Source organism: Chamaea fasciata, unplaced genomic scaffold, assembly GCF_029207755.1.
Source record: "Chamaea fasciata isolate MVZ Bird 193981 ecotype frontalis unplaced genomic scaffold, bChaFas1.0.hap1 SCAF_5, whole genome shotgun sequence".
In the NCBI taxonomy this organism is placed as follows: Eukaryota; Metazoa; Chordata; class Aves; order Passeriformes; family Sylviidae; genus Chamaea; species Chamaea fasciata.
In genome coordinates this window covers 66,355,352-66,379,815 of record NW_027094090.1, presented here as the reverse complement: position 1 = coordinate 66,379,815, position 24,464 = coordinate 66,355,352, and the positions used below count along the sequence as shown (strand labels likewise).

Sequence of the window (24,464 nt, the reverse complement as noted above, 5' to 3'; positions counted from 1 at the left end):
GTAACAATTACATTTTCCTATAAAAGAGGATATAACCACCATCCCAATAAATACCAAGGTCCTCCTTTTCTTTCTAGTCACAAACAATAAAACAGGACCTAATCTTCAAATATTCTACTAGCTGTAGAAGCTAGCTCCTTCAGCAAATGCTTTTAACAGCTATAAAATGTACATTCCTATTTTAAATTTGTCCCTTTGTACTGTCTCCCGAGAAGAAAAATACAGCCTTTGGAATCAATCAGGCTTACCTTAACCCACAAGGCACTCCTGCAATGCAGCTCCCCTCTGAGCAACACAGCGAGTATTTCCCCCTTGCAAAGATTTCCATTCATGTTTTTTGCAACTTGTCAATTCTGATAGTACTCATGAAACCCACCAATCAATTGAAAGCCCAGCAACATGCCCTCTAAAAATGAGCTTCTCTATTACACTCCTTCAAAGGTGATGCTTCTCCAGTTTGTCCACTGATGATGATGATGAAGACACTTCAACAGGCAACACTGGTGAAAAGCAACTGATGCCAAGCTGATGTTAGTTTCTGATCAGTAAGTGTGAAGATTAAAATAGTCCTCAGAGATTAAAGTCACAGAACTCGAAAATTGGAAAGATTAAAATTGCAAATAAAAGTCATGTAATTTTGACGGGTTATTAATCTCCTCACAGTTCAAACTGCGCAAGTGAAGCTTCAGCAGAGCCCAACCCTTGATCATTTCACTTTAAATTTAAAATCAACGCTGAAACAGGACCACCACAGCAAGTATGTAGCCAGCTTGGAGGAGCAGGGCACGCTGAAGGGTCACAAAGAAAACTGGAAGCTTTCTTCCACAGTCAGTAGGCACAGAATAATGGCAATAACATAATGAACCAAGATACTGGTAGAATGCTTGAGCAACCATCCAAAAGCAAATCTGAATACAAATTAAGAAAGCTTTTAGTAAATTCCCTCAGCTTGACTGGAACAGATATACAAGTGCTTCAGAGAAAGTTCTGGTGCAGTTACTGCAATCAATCATTTGTGAGCCACCGACTGCTTAAAAACCCTACAAAGAGTTGTGGGATTTTCACCCAACTCTCTTTTGTCTGGGAACACAACCAATAATAAAGACATACCACACGAGCCCTTTCATGGATTGCACCAAAACTCAACACCAAAACACCAACACTAAACCTTTAACTTAACTCCCAGGCTTTGAAAACAAACCAGCACACCAGGTATTTGTTCTTGGTCCTCCAAGCTCTTCCCACTTCTTTTCAGGTTGTTGCACAGCAACCTGTGCCTGTTACACAAGCTCTGACTCGCAGACTCTGAGGTGTTCTTGCCATCCTAGACCGGGCTCCTACAGAACTCTCACTCTGCTCGGCCCAGAAACTTGATAAAAGAGCAGCACGTTAGTCCGCTTTAATCCACCAGTCATCTAGAAAGGCTAAACTTCAGGGCGTTTTCTAAAGCTTCAGAGGGCAGATAATGTCTTTCTTTCCTTGTCCTGTTAACAAGTATGAGCCCTGCAAGTAGGAATGAGAACACAGCTTTGCAAAGCCAAACGGTGTGATACAGTGCCTGACTTGTGCATATTCTGGAGTTATCCATCCCACAGGAATCCACTGCCACTACCTATGAAACAGCTGTGAAGTTAATGTTTTCACTTCTTTTCTTAAGAAAAACACCCAAACAAATCCTGAACCATTAAGGGTAGCTCAAGTCGACATTCACTCACACATCTCCCCTCAGTCTCCCTGAAGCTGCACACAAGCGATTTTACAATCCTCCAAGCTACCTTTTGGAGGCATAAAATGCAAGACACTACACGAAACAGAACCGCAGCACGTTTTGTGGTGATAAAGCTAAAAGACTCTTCGGAGAGCACAGTATTTAAAATAATTAAAAGGCAAACTGACACTAGGGAAAGGATGCACCTTTCTTCCCAAGGACTGCCTCAGGTAAGGTCTGCAGTGCCTTCCGAATGAAGCAGACCTCGAGCTGATGGGTTTCAGCCCCTTCAAGCACGATGACTAGCACCTGGGAGAGTGACTGCGCTGTGATAATTCGCTTTTTTTATTTATTCACTTTACCTGTAGCTCGCACCAGGCAACTTCCACGGTGGTGTCAGTATCCAGTCCTTTGTACACAGTTTTGAAAGAGCCTCTTCCAATCTCGATGTCAAACTTGAGGAAGCGGCCATCCGGGGAGATGCCCACCGCCTTGGTCTCGAGCTCCTCGATGTCCTCCTGCTGCGCTCTCCGCTCCTCGAATTCCCGGCTGGCGGCTGACAGGCTGCCGGCGGCACTGCTGGGGGGCAGCGCGGCCGCCTCCTCCCCGTCCTCCTCCTCCTTAGGCAGCAGCGGGGCGGCATCCTTGGCGGCCGGGGGCTCCCCCGCAGCCCGTCCCTCCAGCGGGAGCGGGGCGGGCGGCGGCGGCCGCGAGTCGGGCTCGGCGGCGCTGGCAGGGGCGTAAGCGGTCCGGCCGGCTCCCTCGGCAGGGAACACCGAGGGCGCCGCGCTGCCTCCCGACACGGGGCCCGAGGGCGCCGCGGGCTGCAGGCTGGGCAGCTCCAAGGCCGTGGCGTTCGAGTCGCAGATCACGCTCCGGCGGAAGAAGCGGTGCTCGGTGGCTGCCGCCCCTCGGCTGTCCTTGTCCATGGTGTGGCGGCGGCGCCGGTACTCCTCGCTGCGGCCGCCGTTCCCCGGCCCGCCGCCCGCCGCACCGGCGGCTCCGTGCTCGGCGGCTCCCAGCTTGTCTCCGACGGAGCTGTCCGAGCTGGAGCCGTTCTTGGGCGGCGGCGGCGGCGGCACCAGGAAGCGCGGGCTCGGGGGGCCGCTGCCGGCGGCGTCCCCCGACATGGTGCCCCGGGGGAGCGCGGCTGTGGCGGGGCGGCGGCGGGAGGCGAGAGAGGGGCCGGTCACTGAGCGGGGAGCGCGCCCGGCCGCGGCTGCCGTTGCAGCTGCAACAGAGGAGGGTCCCAAGGGCTCCTCGCGGCGGAGCTGGGAGGCTGGGCCGGCGGGGTGGATCCCCGGTCAGCGTCTGCATCCATCCTGCAGCGGGGAGCCGGGCAGCGGGGCCGACATGGAGCACCGGGAGCGGACACGGGGCGCCGGCTCGGAGCGGGGGACGGCGAGGGAAGGGAAAGCCCGAGCAGCGGGGAGGCCGCCGGTGCCTCGCCGGCTGCAGTTACCGCCGGCGATGGAGAGCGAGCGGGGCCGGCCCGGCCGCGGGGAGGGGAAGGAAAGGGGCCGGGACGCGAGGAGGGAGCGGGGCGCAGGCCCGTACGCCAAGAAAGCGGCCGCGCTCAGTCACTCGCTCCGAGCGGCAGAGGCCCGGGCAGGCCCAGGGCAGGGAAAGGGGTCCCGGGGGCTCAGCCCCGCCTCACCGGGGCGCCCATGGCGGCCGCGGCCTCTCCACCGCCCGGCAGGCGCAGCCACCGCCCGCGCGGCCGGGCCGCGCTCTCTCCGACAGCCGCGGCCGCCTCACGCGGAGCCGGAAACCCTCCTCCTCCTCCTCCCTCTTCTTCTTCTTCTTCTCCGGCTACCGCTCCTGCTGCCCGCGGCCCGCAGCCGCCGCTGCCCGGGGCCGCCGCTCACCGGGGCCGCCGCGGAGCCGAGTGCGGGTGGCGCCCGGCGGGCAGGACCGAGCGCGGCCGCCCGGCGACGCCTCGGCGCTAAATGGCGACGGCGGGAGCCCGAACCGACACACGGTCCGGGGGGGAGGAGGAGCCGCGCCGCCGGCCACGCCCCGCCCGAGCCCGGGCCGCGCGTCGTCCCCTCACGCCGCCGCCCGGGGAGTGGCCGCGCCCGCCGCGCGGGGCATCACGGGAGTTGTAGTTTCCGGCCGCCGAGCCGCGCCCCGGAGCCGCCCGTGGGTCCCCGGGATGGAGGGAAAGGAGGGACAAGGAGGATCCGTGGAGGGAAGAGAGGGACACGGAGGATCCCGGCGTGCGCCCAGCCTCGGGGAACCCCTGTCCTGGTCCTGCGCGGCCGCCCCTTCCTCCACCCGCCCTGCGGGTCAAAAGGCACCGAGTCCTCTTGCACTGCTCCTTTCTTCAAGTCCTGCGTTACACCCACACGTTAAATATTTTGAATGTGTGTATTGCTTTAGATACTGTCTACAAGTAGATAAATACATTTCATAGAGCATCCCGAGTTGGAAGGGACCCCCAGGGATCACGGAGTGCCGCTCCTGGCCCTGCCCGCGACACCCGGAGCCAGCCCGTGTGCCCCAGAGCCTTGTCCGAACGCTCCCGGGGCTCCGGCAGGCCGGGGCAGTGCCCGCTGCCCTCTGGGGGAAAAGCCTTTCCCTGATCCCCGCCCTGAACCTGCCCCGGCACAGCTCCGGGCCGTTCCCTCGGGTCACAGGTCACCAGACAGAAGAGATCGGTGCCTGCTGCTCCACTTCCCCTTGGGAAGATGCTGGAGACAGCAGTGAGGCCGTGTTTTCAAACAGCCTCTAAAGTTCTCTAAAATCGTGGGCAACAATCACTCCGTGTAGTTGGGTACTGGGGTTTTCCTCCATTGAGGCCATCTGAAGGGGCACTGAGTGGCCAAGCGACCCAAAGTGCGATTAACTGCTCTGTAAATGTCATTTTTCATAAGAAAGAGAATTTGCAGCCTCTGCCCTTAACCCAAGTGTTACCTTGTGGCCACTTCAGTCATGTTTGTGGCTGCTGCAGCTGAATCCGGGCTGTACAGCAGCCAGAGCCCACGTGAACGCTGACATGAATCGGGAACTTCCAGGTTGATAAGGCTTTGGCAAAGACGAGTCATCTAAATTATTTATATCATGTTCCTCTTTTGTATCAATAAACCAAAACCAAGCACTTTCCTTCTTACGGCAGCAGTCTTTTGAAGTCAGCTGGAATGTACTGAAGGAGGAGTACATGATTTTGTACCATGACTTTCAGGCAGCTACAGAGCAAAAATTACATTGAGGAAGAAAAAGAAAATTAAGAAAATTCCCTCAGTAAGTAATATGTTCCCAGCAAACACCCTGTTGTTCTAAACACTTTTTAAAGTTACTTTTAAACCAGCAGTTTAGAGGAAGTTGTGTGTTGCTGATGTGAGACCTTGACTCCTTCTGCAAAAAGCAGCACAAGCGGCCCTTTCGGAGCTCCACGGCTCCCAGCCACAAATCATCAACCTGGGCAATTCTCACGTGCCCGTGTTACTCACTAATAAAATTTGACACAGTAATCACCATGCTGCTGTTTTCCAGACATCCCTCTGTCCTACTTTTTTGCCTTTGTAACGACAAACAAAATAAGGGCACAGTCTTCACGAAGAGGACAAGAAGCGTTTTGTTGTACAGCTCTGCAGTAAAGATTTCTGCCTGGCTTAAGCCTTCACTGAGAAGGTGGATTTAGTTTGTGTGTTCGTCAGGGTGCCACTCGAACCGCCCTGGCACCGAGAGCAGGCACGCTCCGGACCAGCGCTGAGCTGAGCAGGGTGATTTGATTAGCAGCAGAGTGGCTGGATCGAAACTGATTAACTCCTAATTCAATCTGCTCATCCCTGCTGCCCCGCCGGCACCAGCAGCTCCTCGCATCCCGAGCGGGGCTCAGGGCTCGGCCTGACTGCAGCTATTTGTGCGTGTCTCTGGGCAGCAGAAAGACAATTCCTTTGTAGCAGCAGCAGGTGTATCCCTGCTGCCTTTATACTGTTAAGAGCAGCAGGACACAGTAGCAGGGCTCCAGCAGGAGCTGGCAGCGCAGGGCCCATTCCCAGCAGTGCTGCTGTGGCTGCCTGCTGGATCTGCACCAAAGCAGAGACGTGCCTTCCTGCACTGCCCACTGCACTTTTAGCACCCCTTGGGTGGGAGCAGCAGGGGTGGGCAGCAAGCGGGAGTGGAGGACAGCAAGCCTTGCTCCACCCCACGCTGCTGTAGCTCCATCACCGTGTACCTAAAGCGATGCAGCCATAAATCACTGCGTGCACCGTGAGCCCAGAGCTGGTGGGTGAATTCCCCGGGCACCACCAGCAGCAGGACTGGCAGCAGTGCCAGGTGTGTGCCCAGCCACGTCCCCACATCTCCCAGACGGGGCGGATGGGCTGCACCGGGAGCCCCCACGCTGCGGGCACACAGAGACCCTGCCTGGAGCCCCTTCTCACCCAACTGCCTGTCACCCATTTTTCTTAAATATATTTCCCCTCAGTTAATTAAGCAAAAGCTTTGCAAAAGAGACTGAAGCATACCCACAGGGGGCCCGAGGCGGTCTTCGACTAAAAAATTGAGGTAATTATGTAAAAAGGCACCTCCCTGGTGCCTGACCCGGCACATTCCTCAGCACTCCTGAAATCCAGGGACGCTGGTCCTCAGTTAGGTCCCTCACACCCGGCTCCCCTCACTGGCTCCTCTTCTGGGCAGAGGTAGGCAGAGCAATCATCCTGGCAGGAAAAAAGAGCTGAGCAGCTGACCCGGAGGTGGGAATGATGGATTTTTGTCTTCTTTGGCTCTGAAAACAGAAGTGGTATGATATTGGCAATTATATTTTATGTGGGTGTTGATTTAATTTTGTCATTCTAAAAAAAGGTGAATGTAATAAAGAGTGTGGGCTTGCTTTCCCTTCAGTTTTATTTCTTTTAATCTGTAAAACTCTGTTTAGGCTAAATGGAAAATTTTGGTATTGCAGCAAGATTTAATAAGCCTGAAGTAAATTCTATATGTATTCTATGTTTAGAAACAATTAATTAAAATAGTTTCGGTGCCAGAGCTCCTCAACCAATTAAAAATACTTCTTTTGCCTTTTGCTGTAAGAAAAATCCACAGAAAGAAGGAGCCTGACTGCACTTGAGAAATTACAGGCAAAGAGACTTAAACGATCTTTTGATTGAATCCAAAGGGCTTACACTTGACATCACAAAAATATCCTTCTGTCAAGCCTTTTATAGCTACAATCATCTTGGCTGGAACAATAATAGTTTAAAAAATTGCTTTGAATGAAGTGTGATTTTGGAAGTTGACTGAATCGAAGATTTTTTTTTTTCAGTTTTGCTTTCCCCGCTGAAATTTCACCCACTGTTGGCATCCATGACCTGTCCATGTGACAAAGTCTTAATGGGAAGCAGCTATTCTCTATTTGCTCTTATGCAATACATTATGCAATACAGGAGGCTATGCCATGATTTTGATGCATGTGATTTTTATTCCATAACCTAAGTGCTCTTCAAAGCAAACTCATCTCAGTTTTATTGCCCATTACCAGATTGCAGCTACAGTGCCATGTTACAACAGTGACAATACAAGTTTTTCCACAAGTTTCTTCTTTTTCCTTGGCATTTCTTAAACCTAGGCCTCTGCCACAGTGTTCACTCTTGTTTCTTAAAGCTGAAAGTAAGTGAAATAAAATATTTCAAGACCTCATGCCTGAGAAATGAGAGAGTTTAGAGAGAGTTTAACTTGCCAGATATTCTCTTTTGCTTTGTTTTTTCCTCTAGCAAGTCAAAGTTAATTGGAAACTTAATCTAAAAGCTTTCATTTCTTTTTTTTTTTTTTTTTTTAAGTGAGGTTTTGTACTTTCAAGTAGCTCTGGAAGTTGGGTTGGTTATGAAATCACTGTAACCATCTCTAGGACAGTTTAAGGCTTCAGGCTCTGTAGTAGGTGGCATTGGATGGTGAGTCCTGCCCAACCCTCTGAACCTGGGTGCTCTCTCCCCGAGCAGGAGCCATGGGAATTGGAAAGAGAAAGAGCTGCAAGTCTTACAGGGCTTAAAACCAAACATCCCTCTCAGTGCCGTCCTGGCTTCCAGAGTCTGCAGGTTCTGCAGGAAGACAGCTCCACACTACAGCCAAAACACCTGGACAAAGCCTGAGCTGTAGCTGAAGGACTAGTGAAAGAGGCAGCCAGACTGCCTAAGAAGGGCTAAATCCAGGAATGATGAATTATGTGGCATTTCTTATTTATTGCTTGAGAAAATGTCAACAATCCTGCACCATCAAGCTGCAGCAGAGCATGTGCTTCTTCATCAGATTGAGACACACGTTTCCCTTTCACCCACCCATCCACCCCCATTCTAGCTGCTAGAATAGAAAGCACAACCCTTTTTTTTTCCTTTTTTTTCACTATTCCCTTGAGCTACATTAACAAATGGGTTCCAAGCGTGTGAAAATAAACCAGTGAGAGAGCCAGAAGAGGGATGGATCACTGGTTTCTTACCTGGGCTTTTGAAAGAACAAAGCACAGCTTTCCACTATATTAGTAACCTCTTGTAGTCTAGAGTTCGTTGTAGGCTGTGCTGCTGGCTCTCTGCTTGTAGTTAATTTCCCTGATTGTAGCTAATTTCCCTGATGATAGCTAATCAATCATCGTATTTAGTATTTAACATATTTATCTATGTACATTTCTCCAGACAGAATCCGTTCAGATAAATTTGAACAACAAGAACGTGATAGAAGAACATTTAAAATAACTCAAACGCTGAATTTTATGAGAGATGAGATTCAGTTATTGTTCATGCTCATCTATATCTCAAACTATATCAAGCCCTAATGGCAGATGCTGTGGCCAAATTCAACATTGGTCCTAGTGGGAGCAGAGGAAAAACATGGCTCATTGTTTCTTCGTCATCTACATGGCTATTCTTGAGATGTTTCCTTATATAACGAGTTTATGGAGTAGTCAAACAGTGAGTAAGTGTTGTGGAAGCAGAGATATTTGCTGAAATCAGCATCGTGTTCTTCCTTTTTTGTGTCTTTAGTCAATTGCTCAGGATGCCTCATTTATCTTTTCTCTCTGAGGCTTTAGGGAATTCTGTGCTTCACAGCAGTGTCATAACACTTCTAAAGCAAGCACAGAGGCAGGGGCACTGCTTTAATGAAGAGGAGCTGTTTGATGCAGGTGGGTGGAGGGAAGTGTGAAGAAGATGGTGATGCTGGGTTTGCAACTGACTGATGCTGTGCAGCACTCAACCTGCCCTGCTTTCTGCTCACCACTCACAACCTGATGAAAATCAATCACTCTCACAGCAGGTCCAGTCCTGCTCCTCTCTACATCAAAGCACCAAAATAAAATACTACTCACTTCAGTCGAAGCAGGAGCAGGCTCATATCCAGCATAATGAACTTCCTCATGTCCTTCAAAAGCACAGTCTGGTCCAAATGCAAAACATTCGTCTGCTCTGGTGCCATTTCTGCCAGATCCAGTACTGGAAGGAGCTTCCCACTTCTGAAATGCGTTGGACATTCCCAAAGGATGAAGAGTGTTCTCCATGGCCATCGACACTGGGGAGAGAGAGCACTCACCCTCACAGTGGGGCTCAGCACCTTGCAGAACAGACCCCCTGACAAGGCAGGGCTCCTGAAGGGAAAAAGGAACATCTGATCATTTGGCTGAAGGGAGCAATAAAAACCTGGAGTAACCTCCTCAGAGCACTCCTCTCCCTGCCAAATAGTCAGTGTGAGGAGTGTGAGGAGTGACTGGCAGGTTGTGCAGGGCCAGGAGCACAGGCACAAAGCTGGAACTCGACACATGCTGGCAACCCACGGCTGAGGCATGGCCTGCTGGAGTGGTTTGTCAGGAGTGAAGGCTTTACTGACAACACAAGCACACTGGTATTAAAACTGACAAAGGTCTGTACCTGAATGAGCCCTGCTCCACACCTGCAGAGTTTTCCCACTCATGGAGTTTCAGTGGTGTAACTATAATCCGATGAAACACTCTCCAGGGTAAACAAGCTCTTGGGGGCCACTGCCAGATGACACAGGTCACAGCAGCTCTCATGTTGCTCAGATCTGTGTCCAAGTTGCTCAGATCTGTGTCCAAGACTGGGAAGAAAATCAGGGAGCTGGAGCTGCCTTTGCAGATAGCACTCGATCTGCTGTGCTTGATCTTAAATGAAACGCTCCAAGGAATCTACTTCATGTTTCTCAGAGACCTTGGGAGGCTGATGAGTGTCCTCAGGTTCCAGGTGAGAAGGGACAGTGATCTGAGTGTATTTGATAAATGGATAAGTTCTTTGTTTCCTAAACACGGACAACCGTGTCCAAAGAGCTACAAATATTGATTGTCACAAACAGTTAACGACTGACTCCATGCCAAAACATCGGCCTCTCCAAACTGAGATGCACAAGAACTCATCAACTAGCCACAAATACAGCAGAATGGAAGTTAAGACTTCAGCTGCCTTTAAGAAATGACAAAATGTTTTCAAAAGTATTTAAATTACATGTAATATGTGTATGTGTGTGTGTGTGTGTGTGTACATATATGAGACACCTCTATTTTAATGTCTTCCTCTGAGCTCGCTCAATTTATCTGCCACTGTTACCAACGTGGTGGTTCTGCTGTTTCAATCCTGAAACATCAGTCTTTTAAAATGTTTCTGTTTCATATTCTCATTTTCTGAAAACAACTTCCCCTTCTGGTCCACGAACTATTAACTGCCCCTGATAGCTGGAAAGCAGAGACATTGCCCTCTGGGAACACAGAAACGTGTTTTTTACGTCACAGGAAAACCAGATATGAAGTACAGAAGGAGCAATGCCTTTCTGCTCAGACAGACTGCCCCAGGCAGGTAGGACAAAGCCTCAGGAAACAGGTTTGGATACAGTCCTGGCTGCAAAACCTGCAGGTACACCAAGATAAAGGAGGCAGATTTTCTACAGCTCTACCAGTATAAAGGAGAAATTATTAAAACTTTTAGAGTAGCTCCCTGTGATTCACTCCATCCACTTTGGGATGCAGTGCTCAACTTCCCTGGGTGCCTGGAACCTGATCCATGAGCTGTTAGCTCCCAGCACCTTCTCCCTCCCCACTGTGCTGGGGACAGGCACACAAACTGCATTGTCAGGACCCAAATCTGCAAACACTACAGCTGGGAATCAGTACTCAGTCCTATCAACAGTCCACTGACATTTTACATTGCACACAGCAGCAAGTGTCTGGAGGATCAGGCTCTTGGTGATTACCTGATTTACAGGTACATCACTTCAGGGTCAAAACAATGCTGGTCATAGAAAGGTAAATAATTCTGGTCTCTCTTAAAATAGTAAAAATCCCCCAAATCAAACACCGGTACCTAAAATTAGATCCACAAACAAGTGATAGAGATTACACAACATTCATTACAAGGTTTGCCAGGATTTTCCAGCAGAAAAGACCCAGAAAGAAATATAGATGCACTCATTGGGACTTCTAATATCACAGTGAGCAAATGACTTTTTAAAAACATCTTGCATTACAGGGAATATTCAATCTCAGGGGAAAACAAACAGTCTCTGAGCAGCTTACACTTTTGGCAGCAGCCCAAGATAGCATGAGGCACAAATCACACAAATGCCTGAGTTTGTGTAAATTCTGTGCTCAACATCTGCACGAGCTCTCTTCCTAACTGTAAAAAAAAAAAAATTGTAGCGTATGTTTGTTTCTTTGTCCAAAATTCAAACATCAGTGATGTTACTAGACACATCAGAAAAATCATGATTGTTCCTTGGATCTGAATCTTTTGTACCCCCTCCCTCTGCCCGATATGTAACATCCCATGTGAATGATCATGTATTGACAGTCAATTAAAACCGACAAAAACCAACAAAAAGAAGGCCAATCGCTACGCTGTCATTTACCTCCTTTAAGGGACTAATTCCTGTTAATTTCATTACATTAATTTAAAAGGCCTTATTTCTGTTAAAATGTAGGTGTTATTACCGTGCAGGAGGTACTGAGGACTAGAAATGTGATTATTTGGGCATTACAACAGTCTATAAATATTTAAAGCATTAAACCCCAGAGAAGGTTAATGTAACACAGGAAAGTAACATTAGAACTACTTGGGTGAATTGCTGAATGGAAAAATGAACAAGTCTGAATATATTTGAATGTGGAATAATGTCCCAATAAGACAAAGCTGATACTGTATTACTTGACATTGTTTCAGTGACAATCCCTGAAGAGCATTCAAAATCTACTCTGTTAAAACATGCAAAATGAGAGATGCACTAGAACATGAAACTGATTGCTTATGCAAACTGTTATAAACAGAACTCATCACCCTGATTTTTAAGAGTAACGAGTTCATCATTGTCAGTAAAATTCATCATTGGAAACACTTGGTTGAGAAAAAATACCCACCCTGAATGTAGACATTTTCTTGGTCATCCACCCCTCCTGCTTCAAAGCCAAGACATCCACCCTCTTCAGTGCCTGTAAAACTGGTAGCACCTGTACACCACGCCAGGCTATTAAGCTGTTCATATCATTTTATCAATGCTGGTGAGATCTCTGCGCAGGGGAGGATAGTAACCACCACTGTGGTGTGGTTTCTGACCTGCTGGTTGGCAGCTCAGCTAACTCAGCTGGCTGGCTCAGAGTTTTTAAAAATGCAAGCTGACAACAACGTGCTCTAAATGTTGGACTAAGCAGTTTTAGAGTGCATGTTTAGCTTGCTGTCTTGATTCCTTTTTCTTTCAAGTTTGCTTGGTAAGAAAGATATATTCTTACCTTTAAAAAGCTGATCATAGACAGACAGACAGCATTTATCTGTGTTTATTTACCTGTAGTACACAATATAGGCTCTAGTTGTGCAGGGAACACTCTTAGTCTGGACACACGGTATTAGGAATGCTAGAATCCTAACACAATCCTAACTACTTTTGGTTTGAATCCCATTAATCCCTCCCAAAGTAAGCCAAAAATTGCATACAGGAGCTTTCCTTGTCAAATCTTCTGTTACCACTCCAAGATTTCCTCAGTGGATTTTGAGAACCTTCTACTTGCTCAGGATCACCAAATGCTTCCCTCCAAAGGGAGTTCTGTACATGCAGGATTTTGAGAGGACCAGCACAAAGCCCTTCAGAGAGAGAGGTACAATTGAGTAGGAAGTTCTGACATGTCTGCCCAAGAGCAAAGCAGGAGAAAGGAAGCACTCAGAATTCGGGAGGAAAATGAACTACTGAGGCAGCAGGTAGGAAAAAAAAAAAAAAAAGAAAAAAGGCTAGAAGCCCATTCATTTGGTTTTTTATAGTACAAATAGACATCACCAGTGACACCACATGCTGGATCAGGCCTGTCAGAAGGAGAGGCAATTGCTGTAGGCAGACCACAGCACATTTTTGTGACGTCCTGAGTGAGAAACAAGAACTTAGCTGAACACAAATAACTCACATTTCCTCCAGACAGTTTTCAGCTCCCAGTCTCCAAACTAAGCCTTTCTGCTCTTCACACCTAGCTGTGTGAAGCTGTCCCACTAACCCACTCCACCCTGTCCCTTCTCTGTGGTCCTCAAGGAGTTCACTCCTCATTCAGGTTATTGAGACACACACAGTACTTCTCTCTTTAGCCATCTATGGATTGTTTTCCTACCTGAATCCCAGATTGCACAATGGGGATGATTGCTGCTTACCTAATGTTTGTTATAAAACCTGTGACAGCATTTTTTCCTTGCTGCTCTACAAGAGGAAATAGCATTTTATTTGAAACGCTGTGCCGAGTGTCAACATAAGAGGTGTTTTAAAAGAGCTGAGAAGTATGCTGTCAGGAAAATGTTTCCAGGCCTACCTTCCCTCCCACATCCAACTGTGTTGAAATAATCAAATGCTGTCCCACTCGTACTTGGGAAGAGGATGACTAACAGCAGCTAATTACTGCTCAATCTGTTGCCCTCAGCAGCCACTGGTTTGAGTCACACCCGCTGGCACCGAGGGGCACGGTTTGTGGCGTGCTGCTCTGGAGGCACCCTCATTTTTGGGGTCTTCCTCGGGAGGCAGCAGCTGGGACAAGAACTGCACATGTTAAGATCCTATCACAGAAGCTGCTGCCACCATGCCTGACTCAGCAGATGGCCTGAGCAGCCTGGCTGGGTCAGCCCTGTCCTGCTGGCCAAGCTCATGTCACACTGCACGAAGAGGAGGTGCTCACCGATTCCTTCCTGCTCTGTCCTTGTGCAGCACAGGCTGAACCTCGCTCAGTGGTACTGGATATTAGTCCCTGCTCTCTTCCCAGTTTGCTGCTGCAGTAGCAAAGAGTTGGCAGAGGGCCTCCTGTATCACATTTGATCTGTTGACACTTGCAGCAGTGCTGGACTCTAACACTGTAGGAGTTTCCGTCTGGAGAAATATGGTAGCCCTTCCTGCCTCCTCATTCCACTCCCTACGGAAAACCTCCCTTTTGTTTTCCCAAATTCTGGGCCAAATAAAATATACCAAAATAACGCTGGAGACACAGAAGGAATCTCTTGCCTCAAACTTGGCCTCGGAGCAATTCATGCAACCATTAGTTGTCTCACGAGTGAAGTCATGTGGGTGGAATCCAGGCAGGGTTTCTGCAGCAGGGACTGCAGGTTTGCCCTGGCTCTCTGCAAACAGGTACCCCCTTGTTTGTGGTGGCCAGAATGAGCACTTACTCTGTTTTCTCACTAGGAAAAGCCAGCATTACGGTCTTCAGCTGGCTAATTTAAAACTTTCTAGGAAAGACAGGGACAGAAGGTCTTGAACTGCTGTGGTGTAGCTGCCTGCTGGCCAACATGCTGTGACATTTCAGTGTTGCACGGAGAAGAGGCAGGAAGGCAATACTTTCCTCAGAGTTGTTAGAGTTCCTGCCTCATTGCTGAAGCTTTTTATGATTTCAGGGATATTCTCCCGAGTAATCGTGTAACTCTGCTGCACTCATCCAATGTGTCCACCACCTGACCCCTGAGCCAGAGGCTGGCATTCCATAGCATAACCCACCTGCACAAAGGCACCAGTATTGTCCTGTCTGTGCAGAGCACAGCTCTGTCACAGGGAGCCCCTCACGTGTGGGACAGCCAGCCCTGCGCAGAGATCCCAGAGCCTCCTTTCTTACTCAGGGCTCCTCAGTGTCATCCCAGGCTCCAGCACTGCACCATGAAGGAATCTGGGAATTGGCCTAGAACTGATGATGTAGGATGGTACTGTTCCTTACTCGGACATAAGATAAGCATTATTATCAAGCTTCTGTCATACTGTCTCACCTGGGGCACCTCTAATGCATCACGGTTCTGCACAGTTAATGCTGCAGTCCCTTTAGGACAAGGGATTTCGAGAGGGTTTCTCTAAAATGTGGCTTCTCTCTTTCTGCTGCCGTGTGTTTGAAGAGCATCTTGCTAAGTAAAACCTGTGCAATTTCTCCTACCTTGTAAAGATTTTCACCCCTGAATGCAATCAGTGTCAAGACAATATGTCTGGTGATAATGAATAGCCACATACTGTGTGCTGTAACTTCAATTCTTTTTATGGAGCTTTAATCTCTGCCCAATTCCATCTGCCTCCTGTTCTAACCAAGGCCATATGGCTCTCCAGAGCCACCTATGCACTGCCGAGGTGGGATGCAAGTGTCTGACGTGGCAATTGCTCTTCTGAGGAAATTTCCATGTCAGGTATAGGCTGAGAATGGGGTCACTCACTGGCTGTGGACACCTGTGGGATACTTGGCCTTAAAGGCCAAAAGGGATCCTCCCCACAGCCTCATGGGACCCCTGTTGAACCTTGGCTGTAGAATGACACCTGTTCTCCTCTCCTGGGTGTGGAAAGCCCAAATGGTTGAGCCACATTAGAACTGTAGAGGTATTCAGCACCTAAGCAAGGTCCTGAGGATGCCCCTCTGCAGCTTGAGAACGGGGAATGTCAAGTCATCTAGCACAGACAGCAAGCTCATTTATACCAAGTGAAGTGCTCAGCCTCCATTTCCTCCTCCTTTCTCTACATTCCTCTCCTCATCCGGTTCTGCTCTACTGTTCTCAGATGCAAATTGCTTGTAAAAATGTATATATCAAATATTTTATCTCAGAAAGAAGTTCTCCCTAATGGTCCAGCAGCTTCTCAGCAGCAGCCTTAGATGTTCAGGAAAGAACTTTATGTTTCTAGCTAGGCTTTCACACTTGACTGTAATGTGCTCTCACCTTTATATGGAAACACTTCAGCGCTGACAATGAGACCTTTATTCGTGGATATGGCAGACACTGCAACCACCTCTAGATCACAGCAATTCATCAAGTGTGCTCTGAGTATCTGCAGAGAATTCAAGGTAACAATTGCATGACTGTTCACAGGATCATTGGCTAAGTAACAAGAAGAATAACGTTATTTTAAAAATCAAATAATAAAATGTGTGAGGATTCCACTTTTCCTGCTGTACAAGTCCTCCTCTTACCCAACTTCCCCTTGCGTGAACTCCAGGTTTCCTCAATTAATTCCTGACAAACAGCCTTGCTCTGGCTTGTGTGTCCTATGCTCCACATTCTTTAGATTTTTCTTACAGATGCTATGGCTGAGATTTTCCCCCTTTTTTGCTTCTTTTTATCACCTTCCCTTGCTCTGGCACCCAGCTCCTCCTGGTTAACTGGTTCTCCCCCTCGGTGTGCCTTTCCATCCTGCCTTCCCACCCTGGGTGTCATCGCTGCCTGCCCTCTGCTCTGAGCCTCCATCAGAGGAGACCTTTGAGAACAGGTTAGACTCCCATTTACCAGAAATAGCATAAGCACAGCTCATTCTGCCTTGGGCAGGAAACCAATTAAAGGACTTACTGAGGCCCCTTCCAGAGCTGCGTCTTTGTGATTCTATTATCCTTTGCATTAGTGGGAGAGCAGTAATGGAGCCACACTTCTTGGCACAAACCCTTCCGAGCGATTGTTATCCTGGACTCTTGGGCTTGCAGCTGGAGATCCCCTCTTGGCTGCCTGCAGGGGAGCACAGGCTGCAGCCAGTGCCAGGGCTCAGCCTTGCCATTTTGGCTTCAGAAATGACTTCAATACCTGAGCCTCTTCTTTCCATCGGGTTATCAAATTACCTTCGTTTTCAGTTTTTCTATATTTTACAAACACAGTGGCCATAGATACTTCTTACTAAAATAGGGGTCGTTCCTCTTTCTGATTGTATTTGTATTTGTCTTTGTAGATAATTCTGCAGGTAATGCAGGCAGCACACAGTGCTCCACAGTACATCCTGAAACCATTTGGAGTATGACTGCTCTTTCAATTAGTGATGAATTCGCTGTCAGGTGTGCAGGTAGGACATCCCAGTTAAGAAATTCAGCTCTTTCCAAATTATTAATTTTCTCTTGTATTAAATTCCTTGCTAAATAGCTTTATAAAGAGTAAAAAAAAAAAATTGCTTTATGGCATGTAAAAACATTCTAGAATGAATGCCCCATTATATCCATCCAGCTGCAAATTGCTGTTATCTGTTCAGAACAATTAGCCTATTATCCATCCTCTTAAAACCTGATACCAGCCCATCATCTCGGAGCCCCAAGTATAAAGCCATCCATTAACTTCCTTATACTTTGGATCAGCCCGCAAAAACAGCCCAGTGTTCCAGCATCCCTCTCCGTAGGGTTGCTCATTATCAGCTATCAGCTTTTGTGCTAACAGTTCCACGCCGAGCACAAAGAAGAAGCCAAAGGGTTCGCCTGCGGTTTGCTATTATTTTAAGCGCTTTGGACTGAACTTACATCAATATTGTTACTGGTGTACTTAAAATAATAGTCGAAAGAATAGATGACTGGAAAAAGGTGAGGTGGTTTGGGGAGGAGGAGGAAATACCGATGCTGCTGGAAAAACAACTTTTTTTTAAAAAGCAGTGTTTCAGTGAGGCAGGTTTTACAACAAGCACCACTGACTTCTGTGGGGTTGCTCCTAAATTGTACTGAAGAACCGAGGAAAGAGCAGAAATTTCATAGAGGTATGCACCAGTTAAAATACACAAAACAATTCAAACAAAATGGATCTTTGAAACAATCAGAGGTTTTCAGAACTCTGGTACAGACAGTCCAAAGCTCAAAGGTTTTCAGGCTTTCAGTAACCCTCTGAAGTAAATCCATGCAGCTCACTGGGCAGAGAACTCAGAAAAAGCATTTTCAAAGTCAAAGGCCTGACTGCTATACAGTTTCCTTGGAAAATTAGGCTGTCCTTGTGCTGTTTGCCAGTTTTTAGTCACCTATAAATTACAACATGATGTGTACTTGTGGGTCATAGCAATTAATTTAATTTCTTTCTGCCTATTCCTTGAAAGTACTCCTGGCTAGCTGTTAGTCTGAGAGGGAATCTGTGAGTGCGAAACATGATTTGTTTTTTTTGGTTGCGCTCTATATTGTTTCCTTACATTTCTGTGGTTCGGTTTTCTGGTTGTTTTTATTATCATCCTTTGGGTCTCTGTTTTGCTAGAACACAGGAGCACCTCAGACAGATACAGGAAGGCATGGACAAAAAAAAACCCCTCTGAAAATCAAATCTCGTGATGCGAGTGGAATTTCTCTTTTTGTTGCCCTTGCTTCCAGAGAGAAGCTGATTGCTGTCACACCCCGGTCCACACGTGAGACTGCACAGAGCAGGCTGCTCGTGCCAACAGAGATGCTCCCTGTGCTGCCGGTGGCACGGTCCCTGTCCGGGTACCGAGTCCCGGGGCCGCTGAGCCGTGCAGCTCCAGGCGGGGCCGGCAGAAGGAAGGACACGCTGTCCTTTGTCCCTGCCCGCTGCTGGAAGCGGGGCGGGCCGGCCCTCGCAGGAGCTGGCAGAACAGCTGCTGCAGCCCCGTAATGACAAGTGCACAGGTGTTGGGAATTTGCCCAAGGGCACGGGTCCCAGATGAGAGATGCAGATCGGGGAGAGGAGATGCAGCGCTTCCGCGGGGGATGGACAGACACAGGCCAGCACAAAGGCGGCCCGTTCCCCCGGGGATCCAACAGCCTCCGTCTGTCTGGGCACAAGCACCACAGGGATTTTTCCTATCTGGTGGGCTGAATCGTTCCTTGCCTTTGATTCATTATGGGGGAAAAGTCTTACATTGAGATGCTCTCCGGCGAGTGCCCGTGGTGTTCATTATCATAAGCTGGCAGGAGGCGAGACTGTCCTGTGATGGTAAAGAACAGGAACTTTCCTCTCTCAGCATCTTTCCATCCAAGCTGCTGGTGAAGCTATTCTGCTTTCTTCCCCCCATTTTCACCTTCCTGAGTGAGGGATGCACACTGCCAGCAGCCCCGGGTGGTGAGGGAAAACATCTGGAGGTGATGTTCCAAAGCAGGGAACAGGCAGTGAAGGCTCAGGGCCTCTGTCTGCGGGTGACCTGGATAAAATACCAGTTTCCAAGGATGCTGTTTTCATTCGGATGGCAGGTGCTGTCTGACAGGAAACATTCCTTTCTGTACCAGTTTTAAAAGTAGAAGAAGAACTACTCTTCAAACAGCAATTCTACTATAATGAGAAGGAGAAAAAAACCCCGAGTGAGCCAGGATGAAGTTAGTTATTTATAAATTGTTGATTTTGGAATCCTGTCTCAGGCATACAAAAGCAAGATGGTTGCATCTTCATGCTAACTCATAATCCCCAGAATGCTTTCAATTTGCTATGGATTATATATTGGGAAAGACTGTGATTTTCTCTTGCCTAAGGTCGAGGTAAGCTTGTGACTCCTACATGATGGGCAGCCACAGATGCCTGGGTATAACTGGGTATCCTGGTCAGCATTTACACAAGACTGGAGAAGTTTGTAAGAAATGCTTTTGTTATCATATTTCTGCTTCCACTGCATGGGTTGTGTTTGTTTTGGTTTTTTGTTTTTTGTTGGGTTTTTTTGGGGTGGTTTTTTTTTGTAAAAATTATAACAAACCAAACCACTCTTCATATTAGTTAATGGGCACAGAAAAAAAAATTCCTGTGGGAGGAATTTTTTTTTCTAGCATAATGATAGATTTCACTAGGAAAAAATTCTGTTTATTCCAAAATAAACTGTTAGCATTCTAAGCCATTTCTGTGGGGTTTTATCTATCATAATCTAATCAGAACTATTTTTAGAACAGCAGTGCATAATAATATTAGGCAGCACTGATCTCTGAGACAATTTGAGACTCCCAATTGAGTTTCTGCTAGAGATGTGTGCCATAAAAAGCCCCATCACAGATTTGCCCCTTTGTTACAGAGGCTGCCAGACAGATCAAGGACTTAAAGGGGCTGCCATTTGAAGTCTGTGCAGTTTGAAGATGCGCTGTCAGGGATCAGCGTGGAGAAGGCTTTTGTTCTGCTGCTGGAGTAAGTGTTTGTAGATGAAAGGAGAACGCCTGTGCCTGGGCCATCAACCTGACACTTCTCCAGACATGAAATTCACTCAGAACTAAGCATGGGATGGTGGACTGAAAAATAAATAACATTTATTTTTCCTTTGCTTACTACTTTGAGGAGCACCCCAATCACTTCATAAAAGAATACTGAATACTGATACATAATTAACCTGCTGGAGTGGAGGATTTACAGCATTAAGAGCAGACACCTGAAATTGCACAAGCAAAGTTCTGGGGCTACCTTACAGAATTTGTTTCCATTATTTTCAGTGTGTTTTGATCAAGCCCTTAGCACTTCTGGAGGAGAGGTATTTGGTCATCTGCCAAAAAAATCTGTGTCACAGAAGCATCACAGTAGTAGCATTTTTTAAACACGAACATAAGTGCCACGTGGTGTGTTATTCCTTGAACAAACCCATCAGATCCCAGGTGAAACGCACTGGGGAAGACAGCGAAAACAGGAAGGACTTTTGAGTCCGCAGAGATTATTCTTTCAATGTCTTTGACACCTTTAACTTATGCAAGGGTATGTAGTAATATGATTTCTTTTGTGACCCTGCAAAATTGAATATGAGAGGAGGAGAAAGAATGGGTCACTGTAAACATTCAGCTTATGTTGTTAGATTGTCAGCACACCTGGCCTCCTCGCTTTACCCATCATCCAGAGCCCCCAGTGCTCCTGCCAAGGACTGACTTGATGCTGGATCCCCTGGGCAAAGATCCCCAAGCACCTAATGCTGTTCACCACCTGATTATTTACTGTAGACACAGAGAGCACTTTGCTCATCATTGCAATGCAGCCACCCCTGGGATGAGACAGTGTTTTAGGCAGAGAGCAAGAATTACACAAGGGATCTAAGCATAAAGTACTGGATATCATGTTCTTAATAAAACTAAGAGGGAGTTTTGGACAGAGGGGAACAAAGAGATTTACAAAGAAAGTGACGCAGAATTTTAACTGACACAATCAGTTAAATCCCTGATTTTACTTCTGAGCTTAAAGCAGCACCATATAAAACATTGCCTCATAAAGAACATGCTGGAGATTGGCTCAGGGGGAGATGCTGCCAACACTATTTTCTGATATTTTTTAGGAGTAGAAGGACTGACCCTGTCTGCATTTTGAGTGGCTTGTAAGAAGAACTTATGCCCAGAGAAACAGACATAATGGATGACTGTAGAGATGTACTCCCACCAGTTGGTGTCTACCACAAGGGCTCTGCTTTCTGCCAGGGGATGAGTCAATTATGGATCCCTGGCAATCAAGGCTGGTATCAAGCACAGCCCCTTTTCCTCCTCTCTCCTGCCTTGGCAGCCCAAGGCTCAGCTAGGATGGACACACTTAGACTCACCAATACTTTTATCCATGCACACACAGGGAAAGGTTTGATCTCGCTCCCGTTGCTAGATTTCAGTGTGATTTGGTGGGTGCAGCAGCAGGAAACTCCCTGGAGAAGATGCTGGCATCTTTTGTGCCAGCGTTAATTCGAGGTCAATTTCTGACATCAAGTGCCCTGCCCCAAACAGACTGCAGTATAACTGAGAACAAAACATTACTCTAAAGTACGAAACTTACTGTTGCTGCCTGCATGAGAAAACAATTCCCTGTAACTTCTATAATCAGTGAGGATGCCTCAGACCTTTGAAGACTTTGTGAGCAGCTGGCTGTAGCAGCCAAGACTCATCCTGGAGCACAAAATGATGCAGGTGATGATCCCAGGTTGCCTGCGCTCCCAGGGCAGGGCTGTGCAGGCTGAGGAGCAGATGGGTTGGCTTGGTCACGTTACTCATGCAGCTAAAGCTCAGCACTTTGGTTAATGCTTTGCTAAGATTGGAGTGGCCAGCACGCTGCAGATTTGAACCTGTTCTTCCTACCACATCAAAGGAATCTGGATACTGGGCCAGATTTGGATCTCCCACCAGTTTTAACTGGCATAAACTATGTGATAACTGGTACCTGAACTGTGTGTAATTACTATATTACTTAAGATCTCCAAGCACCTAACATGAGCGCTAAGCAAGCAGTGAAAGAGCACTAAAGCCCGTAATACTTTGAAACCAGCCAGTAATATAGTGACTGAAACATTATAAGAGTGATTGGAAACCTTGAATTTTTACAAAATAATACTAAGCATCAGCCATTGTACAAGCTAATACAGAGCATAATGCAATGATCCTGTTAAGTACTTAGGCCAGGAAGGATTTACAACTTCATTTCCCAATGGTAATCAGAAACAGTCCTGTAGAAATAAATGCAGTTATACTGGTGTAAAAGCCCAAAATTCAGACTACAGGGCAAAAGAAGACCACGTGTTGTTTAGTGAATCACTGCAATCTACTTTTTTTGCCACATTCCCTCATCTCACAAGCACATCTGGTGTTTTAGGAACATTGTATTCAACAGTGGTAAAAGGACACTAGGGCCAAGAATAACAAATGAAAAATGAAAACACTGGGGCCTAATGCTGATCTCATATGGGTGTAAATCAGAGGGATTCCAGCAAAGCCTTTGGAACCACCCCAGTGAAATACTTGTGTCTGATTCGGGATCAGAACTGTACAGACCAGTGATTTTCACTGTCAGGCCTGAAATTCTTCCATTCCACTGGGAAAATGTGCTGCAAAATGTCTTTAAAAGAGCTTCTCACAAGCATCTCAAATGCTGAGGATGTGACAAAGTACAGCAGAAAGGCTTTAGGAGCTCCTGCGTCTGCACCAAGTAATGTAAAATACTTGTCAAACCAGATTAAGCACAAGTATTGGATTTGCAACTTGCTGCACAAAAAAAAATGGAGTTTGACCACAAATAAATATATATTTTGCACGTAGTTACTGGATCAGCATGTGTTTGCTCTTAAGCTCTTGAAAGACAGAAAAAGTCTTTCCACTGACTGCAGGGTGGTTAGTCCTCAGTAACCTTACCTTCTGAATAATATACATTATTGCACTTTGTGTTTCTGATCCTGACCTGAGGCATTGCCATAACCACAACACTTGTAACACTTGGCAATTTAACTAAACAGGCTGTCTTTAAAATGTAAACAAATCCCAGCTGCTTGTTGACAAAATTGTTTGAAGACACCAGATTTAAATACTCTCAGTCCCCATTTGTTGTAGGGAAATCCTAGCAGGGAGGAAAAATGTGTGCATAAATGTCTGTACGGATACCACTTTTGAGCCTGAAAAATTCTGTTTGCCCTTGGAGCCCCACAGGAAAAACCCAAAAGTACATTCAAGACACAAATCCAATAAGTGCATTGAATTTCCTAATCCCACCTTCCACCAATTATTTTGCCTGGTTGCTGCACACTTCTCAGCGCTAAATCACATCAAATTAGAACCATTGTAAAAACATGGGTCTTCCTCTTCCTAGAGACGTGATGCCAAAACATTTTATGTTTGTCGTTGTCAGGCACTGCTGGTTTTATTTCATCCCAGTGTTCTTGTATTTTTACCTTGTTAAATAGCTTCTATCCTCTTAGTTAAATAGTTAAATTAGTAGTTAAATAACTACTGATGGAATCTCCTCGTCTCCCTTCAGGGCTGCTGTAAAGCTAGTGTAGTCAAGGGGACTTTCTGTGGATTTAAAGGGGCTTTGTAGGAGGCACTGGCTTTATTTATCCTGCATGCTTTTCTTTTAAAACACTTCTTTGCAAATGACATTTTCAGTGCCTTGCAGTCACTGCTGCTTCGGTTGTCTGCAGCCCATCAATACCGCGGGGACAAGGCAGCAGCTCCACAGGGAGTGATGCTGTACAAAATCTCTCCCGATTTTCCTCCGTGTCCCTTTAGGTGAGGATGCCCTTTTAAACTCTGCTTTGCCAGGAGTCAGTGAGCTGCTTGCTTTGTAAACAGAGGAATAACCTACTCAGGGTTGCCCCTTGTTTGACTTTGCATTCAGCGAACGTGGAGCCAAACAGCAGCGAGAATGCCTGACCTTACAGACTGAAGTTCAGCAAGAAACTCGGAGATCTTGAGGCAAAGGGTTTCAAATTACTGACTCCAGTGTCTTTCATTGATTAGACGTTTTACAACTGATAGTGGCTTTCAAGGTTTATTTGGAAACTTTGACAGGAGGGCGGAGATGGGGGAAGGGAGAGAGTAAGCAAGGCTGAGGGTTTCTTTTATATTTCATGTGTGGTATCAGGATGGGAATAAACAAAGGTGGCAGAAGGGAATGCCATTAACACACCGTTTCCAGATTTACCCCTCGGCTTACTGCTGGGTCAGGTCTCTCTGCCTGTGGGTGGAGAGATGGGGGTGAACACTGGAAGGAGGGACGGTGCAAGAGAAGGAATCTGGGAGATGCTCACTGTAGAGGATTTCTTCCCTCCCGGATTTCAAAATGCTTTCAACCCCAGCTGAAGCACATCAGAGTGATCTGAATATTAGGAATTAGTCTGTGTGAACACTTCAGCTCTGTTCCAGCTTCAAATTCTAGGTGCTGGGTTAAATGTCACACAGGTGAAATGCCACACA

The 24,464-nt window shown here is 47.1% G+C and overlaps 1 protein-coding gene across 14 annotated transcripts in view; it reads right to left on the bottom strand.

Moving 5' to 3' along the window:
- Window positions 1-3,679, bottom strand: part of WNK1 (WNK lysine deficient protein kinase 1) — a 94,329-nt gene extending 90,650 nt beyond the window's left edge. For all 14 annotated transcript variants that reach the window (XM_066184248.1, XM_066184245.1, XM_066184249.1 and 11 more), the window contains exon 1: window positions 2,071-3,679. In XM_066184248.1, coding sequence (XP_066040345.1) covers window positions 2,071-2,838 — 768 coding nt within the window. In that variant the 5' untranslated portion in view covers window positions 2,839-3,679. The remainder of the gene's footprint in view (window positions 1-2,070) is intronic.
- Between the last annotated feature and the right edge of the window lie 20,785 nt (window positions 3,680-24,464).